Genomic DNA, 12679 nt, shown 5'->3' with positions numbered 1-12679 from the left:
ACAAAACAAACCAAACCACCGCTGACAACAAAAACAGAACAGAACACAGCAAAGCATAGCAGGTGAACGCAGCACCCAAGATGCTTGTTTACAACTCCAAGTAGAGAAAGAAAACATTTCACATGGGAGATGCTGTAGTTTTTCTCTGCTTGTTTAAATAATCTTTACTTTGTTGGTAGGGATAGGGAAGGTGAGAGCTTACGTTCTTATAGCTGGATCTAGTTCCTCAAGGGGGTTATCTCCTTAATATTTAATGTTAATGAAAAATACATTTTCGAAGCTACAGTCAAGTTTTTATTTACTTATTTATTTTTACTTACTTGCCAAACAAGTTAAATAAGCCAAAAAAAAAAATGGAGGGTGAAACAACAACCCTTAGCCAACTTGGCAACAGCATGAACAAATTCGAATCACCCTACCCAAGGTAGAAGACACTATTGAGTTATGAGGAGGCCATAGCGAAACACCCCTGGAGGCGTTAGACATCCTCGTAGAAGCCACACAACCAAAACCTGGTCCTGCACAATTAAGCCAGAGCCGCCAGACAACCAAAACACACATTTTGAAACATGGCTAGGTGCCAGATGCAATTCTTAGCAGAGACGGTTACATCTTTTTTTCAGTTTAAGTCCCCAAAGCAGTTGGCTGGCATAGCAGTCTAATGAATTTCAGTGCGGGGATGGCCCCGGTGCCCTTCAGAGCAGATGGAAATGTCAGCTCAAGGCACAACACTGTTGAGGGGCTTTGGGACCGTGAAGTGGCATCTGTTGGAGTTCATTTCTACCAGCTTGGCTAGAATCTGTGAATACTTTTGATAAATATAGAGGTAATTTCAAAATATTTGCTATCACTGATTAGAAACATAGCTTTTCCTACTCTGTAGAATTTAGAAAATAAGAAAAAGAAAACATGGAGAGCTCAGTGTCGGCACACTTATAGAAAGTTGATAAAGTTTTACTGGATTCTGGTTTGGTCTTGTACACACATCAAATGGATCTGAGAGGATGTGTGAGCTTGGTGTTATCCTATATCTTAAGTTATATTTTTATCCCTTTGAATAGTCTTTAAGGATAAAATATTTAGTGGTTATATAATATTCTATTTTTCTGCCCACACCAAAATTATTCAAAATATGGTCTTCTTATATAATGGTTTCTACTAAACTTTCCTATGAGGAGTATATACCGTAAATGTTGTTCCTATCTTTGGTTAGTTTTTTGAGGATGCATCATTAGGAACAGAATTATGGATTCACACTTTTGAGCTTCTTGATCGACATTATCAAGCATGTTCAGGAAGTTTAATCCTACTGGCTGAATTATGGGTGCAATCTCCCCAATTCGCTGCTAGAAGTGAGAGACAGCTTTGATTGGGAAAAGTAAATTGAATTGGCAACACAAGTCCGTTACAGTTCATTTTCTCTAGCTTTTAAACTACTTAGATCACAGATATACCATGTATAGCTCCGGACACTCATTTCTCACTCAGGATGCAGTAGTAAAGAAGCCAAAAGTCAGTTCTTAGTGAACAAAGACTCACTATATAGAAGGAAGACAACAACTGGGTAACGTGTGTAGGATGATACAGCACAGCGAGTGTCAGGATGAAAATACCGGAGATGAGCCGAAAGACAGTGACCACTAGGTTACTCGTCAGCACCGCAAAGAATGCACATTTTCCACCTCTGCTTTGCTGTCTGTGAAAGCAGACTGTAAGACGACAGAAAAAGGCTCCATGATGGAGGTCCAGGGATAACAAGCGGAAGTGGAGAAATAAAAGTAAAGAAAAGGAAAAGAGAAACGTAGAGATCCACTTCAGAGAAAATAACAGTTCCTGACAGTAAGAAAACCTACCAGTCCGAGGGCTTTAGAGAGTGGGGTCCACTAAGCACTTTCCCGGGCTCTGGAGAATGAATTTACGCTAGCATTCAGTTACGGCATTTCTATGCATCTCAGTCCAGAATAAGTTTTTACCCAAAGAACTAAGGACTCCTTTTTGTTCTGATTGGAGGAGAAGCAGGTCCGTAAAGCTCTACACAGTTCTAGCACCCTTTAAAGACTTTTTACATGGCAGGAAACTCTTCTCCTGTCTTAGAGTGGCACGATAGAGGAGACTTTAAAGCTATGCAAAGAGGTTGAAAGAAAAGTAGGTTTTCAACTTTTAGCTCATTTTACTTACAAATTACTTTCTTCAAAAAAAAATCTGGAAGTTTATCCCTTTTAAAAGTTCTTATAATATTTTTTCATTTCTAAGAAGAAAAATATAGCCCTTCTATGGCATAATAATGAATCGTTCACTGTTTTTAATGTAGAGCTTATTGGTGCTCAAAATTATTTTACATGGAAAGGAATATTATCTGAATGATTCTCTAACACTGATTTTTGAAGAGTAAATACTAAAAAGTAACATTTGATGTAAAGCACTACAAGTATCCAAACTAATAATAATGATGATGATGATAATAATAAGTCTTTGAAAGTAAAGTAGGTCTGAAACATGCATGTATATGGTAATAAAAACATACTGATAAGATTAAGTAAGCAGAAAGATTTTGTAATATACTCTAAATTCAGAATGATTTATTCTTTGATTTTTCTCCAACTTTATATTTCTTATTTCAAAACCTCTGCAATTATTATTTTATTAGTATTATCCAAGACTCATGTTCAGTATTCTTCCTTAAATTACACAAACAAATGCAAATATCAAGAACCCAAGTCAAAATGATATAAAAGCACTCCATCACAAAAGTATGTATAACAATCACAAGAATGCTGGCTTCAGACACTGGCATTTTAAGAGAATGACAATCTCAAAAAATATCCCGCAAAATTCCCATAAACTAAGCAGATTAAACACAATTAATGAAGGAGTTTAGGTTTTATAAAGAAAAAGCAAATGTATTGGACAACTGGTACTAATATGCAAAGTTTTTTTTCTTTCCGTGTATCTGATTTATAAAGGAACAAACCACAATATAGGAAAATATAGCCTTAATCTTAAATGTGGCATAATTTTAAAAGCTGGCTCAACTAATTAAAAATACCTTTAAACAGTCAAGTTTCCAGAGCAATCTGTATTGCGATAGAAGGGCAAAGGCGTTATAGCCGGCATTCTCACGCTAGCCTTCGCTGGGCCTAAGGTCCACAGATAGTGTGCCAGTCTTGTAATTTAAGCTCATGTTTTTGGGGATACATTCTCAGGTCTTCTTTAGTAGGGAATAGCCCTCCAAGGACAGACATTCAGACTGTCTGATTGTAATAATCCCCCGGTGTGACAGAATTGGTCACTCCTTGCTTTGCCAAGTAGGTTATATAATATCTCTTATCCAACCAATCATGATTTTGGAGATTATTCAACTATGGATGAAAATGTTCCCCCCACCACAGTATGCAGTGTGTGTGGACAAAATCTTTTTTCAGTTTACTATATGAAGAGATACACACTGTAGCAATACATGTGACGCAAAATGGGCAAAAACAAAAGACTAGCTTCCTCTCAAGAAGAAAAATTTTAGACCTATGAAAAGGACAATATTCATAAAAACATGTATTTACTTAGAAGCATTCAGAATGTCAACAAAACAGCCCCATTTTATTTGTTTGCAATTACAAGGTGGTATTCAGTTAACAGAACATTATTTTCCTATAAGTTTCACCACAGACAACCGAAGATGAAAAAGTGAGCAAAAAAACAAAAACAAAATAACAAAAAACACCTAAGATACTGCTCCGTATATAACGAATTTGTGCAGTACACAGCATAAACCGGCTATAAATTTCCATGCCGATTTACCATCCCCAGACTGTACCAGTTAGTGGCTTTTGAAAATACCACTAGGACAGGGCTATCTAAGACACATTCGGTAGTGTGTTAACTATAAAAAAAGAAAGAAAGAAAGAAAGAAAGAGGCTATACAATTTAAAAACAAATCTTACAAACCTTACTTTTTTTTTCTTTAAAGGGAGAGAGTTGTTTACAGGGGGTTAAATTCTTTATAAACAAGAAAAAAACTGCGCTAGAACCAACTTATTCATCTTGTTTTTCATCATCGTCATCACCATCCTCCTCATTTTCCTCTTCCTTTTTCTTCTTGCTCTCTTCAGCCTTGACCACCCCTTTTCCCTGCATCCTTTCTCTGTAGGCAGCAAGGTTTCCTTTAGCTCTGTAGGCAGCAATATCCTCCTCCTACTTCTCCTTCAGCTTGGCAGCCTTCCTCTTCTCATAGGGCTGCCTGTCATCCGTTGCAGTGCCGCCGTCCACATCTCTCCTAGTTTCTTGGCAACATCACCAATGGATAAGCCTGGATGTTCGCCTTTGATTTTGGGGTGGTCCTCAGAACAGAACAAGAAGGCCGAAGGAAGTCTCTTGCATTGGGGTCCTTGAACTTCTTTTTGGTCTCCCCTTTGGGGGTGCAGGGTAAATTCTCTTGCATAAGGAGCCTTGTCAACCTTTGCCACGTCTTCAAATTTCCGCCTTTCTTTAGCAGACACAGTCTTCCACCTCTCTGCACACTTCTTGGAGAACTCTGAGAAGTTGACAGAAGCATCCGGGTGCTTCTTGTGCTCTTCGTGGTAGGTTTGCACGAAGAACGCATATGAGTTCTCCTTTGCCCATCTCCGCGAGGCACCCAGTGCCAATCTGGCTCTCGCTTGTCCCGGCGCCATCTTTGTGGAGCTCAATGTACCGCAAGGGCTCAACTTTATATTTCTATAACAAATTCTTTACTCAATATTAAACCAAAGATGCATTTGGAATTAAATTTAAAGAAAGACTAACAGATGACTGTCACTTAGTTGTCCTGTAAATTTGAGCTTGCATTTCCTACTAGATCCGGGGGCTTCTTAAGCACGGCTCTCACTACTGCTACTCATGAATTAGTTTCACTACTCTACTTGGACACATGGTAAGACACTACTACACTAGGAAAAGTTTAGGCGTGAGTCTAGGAAAAAAATCATAATTGATTAGAAAGACACTGAAATTTTTGTCTGTTTCATTTCTGCCGTTATTACATTAACAGTAAGATAATGATAAACTTTCTTAAATTGGGGACAAATTGTGTAGAAATCTAAGTTAACTACACCAACATTTCTCAAGGACATTTCATTGACAGAGCACAGTAGAGCCTTTGAGATACGTGTACTTCTCATAAAGAGTTTGAAAGTCTTTACTATGAAAATAAGTTCAGTTCTGTGGTTGAATAGAAATTGTTGAGTCCGTTCCGATCAGATAGCCGCAGGGACTCTGAATGTTGAGCATTTATTTATCTTCTGTCTCCATTTGTACAGCAATATGAGAACTGGAGACCCAACCAGCCAGACAGCTTCTTTTCTGCTGGAGAAGACTGCGTTGTGATCATTTGGCATGAGAATGGCCAGTGGAATGACGTCCCCTGCAACTACCACCTCACCTACACCTGCAAGAAGGGAACAGGTAAGGGGGGCTGTGGCTGCCGGGCACTGAATCTGCATATCAATTGGCGGCAGAGTCACGAAGCCAAGGTTTCACCCTTAGAGGTGCAAATTAGACCGGCTTTGTCCTTTCTTGTTGCCTAACACCGTTGTTTTTTTTTTTTTTTTGCTGTTCCAAGAATAATGAAAAGGTTTGTTTTCAGTACCATTCTCACTTTAGATTTCCCGTCCTTAAGATAAAACGAAGGCATTTATACAGGTAAACTGCCCATAACAACTTTAGAAACTGCTGGCCAAACACTTGTATAGGTCTTTATCCTGGTGAAGAGGATACTAAAGTTATTGGCAGCGGAACTGTTGGAAGTATCATGCAGCAGGCAGCATTGTTTTTGTAGGAAGATCTGGTGCCCTTGTCTCCTGTTCAAGGGCTTCAGTGGCTGGGACTGCAGAGCTGAGGAAATGCTCTAGAGGGCGCTGCAGGCTCCTATTCCCTGCAGCCTTCATCCCAAATAGTCATTGCTTTTACACTTGCTTGATCTTTGCCGGCATTTGAACATTTTTAAACATTCCCTAAGAGGTTTATTTTCTACCTGTAATCCACGGAACAAAACTGTCATCCTTATGCCTGTAATTAAGTGCCTTCAACATTTGATAAACAAAGGTATTTGTAAAGGATGTTTCAGAATGAGAATTGTTTGGTTGATTTTAAGCAGGAAAGAACAAAACAAAACAAACAACAACAAAACACCATCACCAAAAACCAAATACCAAGAAAGTTGAGTTTGAAGTTTATGTAGTACTGGAATTACTGCAGCATGGAGTATGGCTGTGTAATCATTTTTCTAAAGCAATGGATATTCCATAAGAGAATTTTAATACTACTTGTAATTATGATTTTAAAGCAAGGATACTGGATTCCTGGGGCAACCAAGACCCATCTTAAGACAGAGTAGAAACTATCAATGAAAATTGTAAAATACATTTGAATTGTCTTTGAATTAAAACAGGATATATACATTGTGTGTATGAGTGTGTGTGTGTTTGTGTGTGTGTATGTGTGTGTGTGTGTGTGTGTGCGCGTGTGCGTGTGTGTGCGTGTGTGTGTGTGATAATATGCTAGGCAAGACTCAACACCCATAACAAACTGTTGGGAGAGAGAACATTAGATGGGACACAGCCCTAGTCTGGATGAAACTCTGATACTGTCTGTGATTACTCTGCTGAGCTCTCATCCAGGGTAGCATTTATCCTCAATGCATTATCTCCGTAAGAAGCTTTCTGACTGTGCATTTCCTCAACGCTTCTGCGTGGAACTGGGAGAAATAGCAAATCGAGTATTTGCTGTTTTCCCTTTTCCAGGATAGCAAGTCTTTAATAGACTGTTTGTCTTTATGTAAATGTTGTGTTTGCCTTCTGTGACCTCAAAATGGTCCTAGCATCGTGCTATTCACTCTGCTGCTTCCTAAGCTTGTTTGTCCTATAGCACAGCTTCACCATGGCAACACCGTTGACACTTTGAGCAGGGGTATATATCTTTACTGTGCTAGCCTATCCAATGCTTCAAGGACACTTCACATCCTCCCTGTCCTCTGTGTGATGAATAGCAGTGGTACTCTTACCTCCATATTCCCTCTTCACTGTGCCAACCAGAAGACTCTACTCATGGCCATAGACTCGGGGGGGGGGGGGGGGGCAGGCGTAGTCTACAGAGAAAGAAAAATAGTTGAGAACTTCAGTTTTAGAGCCAAGAAAGTTTCACATAACATGGGCTGAATTTCCCAATATGAAATGGGTTTTGAAGGATGCTAACTGTACTTCATGAAAGAATGGATTCTTCTCTCATGGCTCTAAAATGTTTTATGATGTCAATGTTGACAGGATTTTTATATTTTATATGATCTCTTAGATGCTTCATACACCAGTAAGCCTACAAGCCCAAGTCGTTCTTCAAATTATTTACAGCTAAGAAAAGATGTTTAATATACAGAAAAGCAGCATTTGTAGAAGAACACCTTCCTTCCTGCTGTCCATACATCTTTGGACCATTTTGTTGGTATTTCCTAGTCAAAATTTCTGTCTGAGATAATGACTTGGTTTCTTTGCTTTTCCCTGTAACATTATCCCAGAACAATAGAGTATTTGCTTACATTTTTTGGAAGCTTATGTAATAAGAATCATATTATATAAGTAATCTATACCATACTTTTTTTCCCTTTTGCTATTCTGCTCAGTTGTTGAGATTTATCAATGTGGATGTATGTAGCTGCACGTTCTCTGCTTTTGCTGGTCTGTAAGTGATTCTCTAGCTGCAACTACATTTTATTGATTAGTTCCCTTACCAGTGAATAAGTGAATCGCAGTCAGTATTTTTACTGTTATAAATAACGTTTCTATGAGTATTGCTAATCTTGCTCTTGGTAGACTTCCATGAATTTCTGTAGACATACTTCCAGGAGTGAAGATTCCGAATCATAAGGCCTATGTATCACCACATTTACTAGCAAACGCCAGATTACATCCTAAGCAATCCATGTAGCCACTCCCAGTCCCACCAGCCATGTGGGAGAGGCCCCTGACACTTCACTTCTCCAACATTCGATTTTATTGGACTTGAGACATTTGGGGCCAGTCTGGTGGGTATGAAATATTATCCCTTTTGATTTAATTTGCATTTTCTTGGGTGTTTGTTGATGATATTTTCATGTGTGGTTACTCACATATTGGTTATTGATCTTCTTTAGTACATTTTTAAATTCATGACTTTAATTTTAGTAGTTGATTCTTTTCTCCTATTATGATTTGTATGGTTCTTATTACATTCCCATTTCTAATCTCTTGACAGTTACATAGTTTATAAATATATTCTCCTAGTTTGTGGTTTTTCTTTACTCTCACATTATGGTTTTTGGTGAAGATAATTCATACTTTTTAAATGTTACTTTGTTATTTCAGCTTTTTCTGTGCTTTGAAAAGTCTTTATGAACCCTAAAATCATAAAGATATTTGGTATTGTTCGTTGAATGTTTTATAACTTTGCCATTTGTGTTTGTGTGTTTAAGCTACCTAGAACTGGCTTTCCATGTGTTCTGTGAGGTAGGGAAGCAAATATATTTTGTCATATGAATATGTAATTGTTCATGTTTTAAGACTGCCTCCTCTACTGCTCTGCCATGTTGTCAAGTAGCAAGCTTTTATGTTTGGACTAATTCCAGCCTACCTTCTTAGCCTGGACACTACCATATTCAACTAAATCATTTTAGCCTTTCAAAAATAATCTTTACGTATAAATAGTTTTGAGGAAATCATGCAATTATTTCCTAAAGATGATAAAAATAAATTCAACTTCTAATTGGTCAGTACCATCCCAATCCACATGCAATCAATTATCCAGTTGATTATTTCAATCTTCTCTATCACCATAGCCTCCTTTTACCTGATGCTTGCCAGTATCAGGGTCCTATTATAGCTTTTAATAGTATGATAAGTGCAATATGTAGGTGCAGATTGAGTAAAGCAGAAGAAAATTAAAACTAAACCTGAATTTGTTATTGAAAAACAATGTATTTATGAGCTGCCTTTTAACAGATTAAACAAATCTAATATAGATTAAACAATTGTAATCATTAAGAAATTTTAGTGTATTAAGATTTGGAAATACAAACACCATAGTTACCCTTAATTTCTGGTGTGCAGGAAGCCTAGGTCAGTGAGTCCCCATAACTATATAGAGACCAGGCAGAGTACCATGTGGTTGTGATATTGATGTGTGGGAAGAAGAATGATCAGGGATTCACTGACATCCTTACCTGCACTGTGAATTCAAAACCAACCTGGGCTACATGACACCCATCTCAAACAACAGACAGACAGACAGACAGACAGACAGACAGACAGACAGCCCGACCCCAGGCAGGAATGCTGTCCACTCTTTCCTGTTTTAGTATAGAATAGGTAGGACCAGGTAACATTTTATTTATTCTTCAAAGTGCATGCTTGTATTTCAGATTAATGGTGGTAAAGTTTATACCGGTTTTGCTTTTTTGTGTGTGTTTTTTCCTGGGAAGTGATAATGATAGTTCACTATTGGAAATGTGTCATTGCTCCAACTCAAGATGGTTAATAAAAGATGAGGGGTACTAAGAAAAACAACATTAATAGGCTACTTACTGATGTCAGGTGCTTTTTATTCTGGAAATATTTTTAAAAAGTGACTTTGTAGATGGATAGCTAAGTGTATGGCCATTTAATGATATTTTATTTAAAAAAAATACAACTCAAAATGACATGATCTGAGATTAAAAAAAATGTACACCCAGAGCCTCAATCTAAATATTTAAAATTATTTCTACTTTAAAATTCTATGTAAATGCCTTTTACAAAGGTATATGATTGAGGCTCTGAGGTGTTACAGTTAAGAAATAGAGTGAGATTAGTTCTGATGCTTACACTAGTTGAAATGCTTAGATTTCTTGGAAATAACACAATTTGCTTTTTCTTAGTTGCTTGCGGCCAACCCCCTGTTGTAGAAAATGCCAAGACCTTTGGAAAGATGAAACCACGTTATGAAATCAACTCCTTGATTAGATACCACTGCAAAGATGGTTTCATTCAGCGTCACCTTCCAACTATCCGGTGCCTAGGAAATGGGAGATGGGCAATGCCTAAAATAACCTGCATGAACCGTAAGTGGTCCTTTAGAAAGAATGGACAACCGTGCTTTAACAGATACTAGACACCTGCATTTTACGGCTGTGGTATCAGTAGTGTAGGGTATGGAGCAAGTAATACTGTTGTGTTTTCTTTCTTTCTTTGTTTTCTTCCATGTAGCATCTGCATACCAAAGGACTTATTCTAAGAAATACTTAAAAAATTCCTCATCAGTCAAGGACAATTCTATAAATACGTCAAAACATGAGCATCGCTGGAGCCGGAGGTGGCAGGAAACGAGGCGCTGATCCTAAAATGGCGAACATAAGCTTCATTCATCATTTCAGCCAAAGCCCTGCCTTTCCGTGCCTTTCCTATCACCTCAAGGAGAATTAGCAGTTGGTTTGGATTTTGGGACTGCCGTCTGGTCATTTGGGGTGGCTGTATTCCTAAAATATTTTCAATGAAACATGGAATTTTGAAAAAAAAAAGCGAATAAAATGAAAGAAAATGAGCGAAGAAGATAACCATTTTCAGCCTATCTAATTTCTTTAGTTCTCTCTCTGCCTCCAGTGCAGACTGTTTCCTGTACACCAGCCTACTGTACTATTTAAAAAACAAAACAAAACAAAACGCAATATCAGCACCGATGGCCATGTAAATAAGATGATTTAATGTTGATTTTAATCCTGTATATAAAATAAAACGTCATACTTGGTTCAGGCATATTTAATGATGATTACGGAGCTTTCAAGGTCTTCGATCATTGGCTTGGCTGCTTTGCTTAGGCTGGAAATGGTTTTGTCTACCCTTTGACTGTCAGCAAGTTTGAGGACGGCTTTTCTGGACAACCGGCAAACAGAATCTTGCAGGTCTCTGCACGCATGTCAGCCACGGGAGTCACGCTGATGCCTGGCTGATAAAACTCTCGGAGCTCCAGGGTGTAACTCGGCTTTGCCGTGTTCCTTTTCCTTCACTTACACGAAGCGCCTGAATGGAGGACTTTTCTATGACCTGGGACATTTTTTTAGGGGTCAAATTGCTAATTATTAACTCAACCAGGTTTCCCTTACAATGGCTTTCTTAACACTAACGCTGGTAAGGTATTTGGAATGGATATAGACCAAGGGTTGTGGAGGGTGGGGGAGGAGGGTTTTCTTAAAACAACACTCGTGCAAAAAAATTTTTTTGTACATATAACCATTTTAATCCTTTATAAAAATTTTGAATGTTCATGTATGAATGCTGCAGCTGCGAAGCACACGTAAATAAATGAAGTAAGCCATACGGATTTAATTTATTGGATGTTATTTTTCCCAAGACCTGAAATCAATGTAGTATGCTAGTAATTTTTCAGTGTTAGCTTTTCTATTTTCTTCACAGTTTGATACCTTATAATATAGGTACTCCCTTCCCGTTTCAGTAATGTGACGGATAGAACGCACCAAGTGTTTATTACGGAGAATGGAAACGTGCTTAGCTACCCATAAATGGTGTTTGCCCATTCCAAGCAAGCGTGTAAATGTAGAATAGCATTGCTCACTGTTAGGTGGCGTGTACGTGTTAAAGTTTTGCTTCTCTCTTCCCAGCCATTTACCCCTTGCATTTGAATAATGATTGCTGAATCATTATCTAGCTATTTTAAGGCTCAAGGTTAAAACTGCTCATGGAAAAAGGCATTTAAGGCTCATCCATTCCCTTCACTTACAACAACTTACAGAAAAATTACGAGTAAAATGTGAATAGAAACCAGCTTCAATATGACACAATGAAAACAAGCACGGAACCATCGTGAGGTGTCCCATAAGTATGGGCGGACTTTATGTTTTATACCAGGTAAATACTCAACGAAGAGTAGAGGAAGAGCAGACTGGGGTTGGTCCTATGTTGACTGTTTCTCACAGAACCTTCTTTGGCTTAGAGGGAATGACTGTGCTCACAAGCATACGTAGTGTCTTAGGCGAGGTCTTTGGACTAGGCAGTAAGTTAGTCAATCCTGATGTGTTCTAGGGCACAGAAAATCACTGTGTTGACTTACTAGGGCTTTTTACTTTTTCATTACAGTGCACATAATACTTCCCTGTATTTATATTATAACATGTATAGTGTAAAATGTGAATGACTTTTTCTTTTTGTGAATGAAAATCTAAAAAATCTTTGTAACTTTTTATATCTGCTTTTGTTTCACCAAAGAAACCTAAAAATTCTTCTTTTACTACCTTGTGACTTGTCTGTTTATTTCCACCTTTAAGCCCTAATACACACCGATATTTCATGTTCTGGTTTTATCACAGGGAGCAAGCTCCTTGCCTGGATGAATTAGTTTGATGGTTAGTAAAGCAGTGACTCCCGTCACCTATGGCAACTGAGCTAGTCAGTCTAGCGACGTGTGCACCTCCCCACTGTGCATGAATCTCCAATGGGAAGAGCTGTGATAAGAGAATGACAGCTTAAATTGGAGACTGCTTTCCTGTGAACCAGCCGAGTGTTCACAAGGATCATCTCACAAGAGGCTTATGATAACCACCATTATATTTGGAAGGAGAGTTGGGCATCGAGAGATGAAGTTCTTTGTCTACAAGTATAGTGTGTAGAGAAAGCAGAACCTGTGTGATATA

At 38.2% G+C, this 12679-nt stretch overlaps 1 protein-coding gene across 4 annotated transcripts in view; it reads left to right on the top strand.

Moving 5' to 3' along the window:
- Vcan (versican) overlaps positions 1 to 12284 on the top strand; it is a 99543-nt gene extending 87259 nt beyond the window's left edge. For all 4 annotated transcript variants that reach the window (NM_053663.1, NM_001170559.1, NM_001170560.1 and 1 more), the window contains 3 exon segments: positions 5292 to 5436; positions 9914 to 10096; positions 10242 to 12284. In NM_053663.1, the coding sequence (NP_446115.1) occupies positions 5292 to 5436; positions 9914 to 10096; positions 10242 to 10369 (456 nt within the window). In that variant the 3' untranslated portion in view covers positions 10370 to 12284.
- Positions 12285 to 12679: the final 395 nt, after the last annotated feature.

Source organism: Rattus norvegicus, chromosome 2 (assembly GCF_021556685.1).
Source record: "Rattus norvegicus strain SHRSP/BbbUtx chromosome 2, alternate assembly SHRSP_T2T, whole genome shotgun sequence".
Lineage (NCBI taxonomy): Eukaryota > Metazoa > Chordata > Mammalia > Rodentia > Muridae > Rattus > Rattus norvegicus.
Note: the sequence above shows the minus strand (reverse complement) of the source record. Positions and strands in the feature narration are given on the sequence as shown.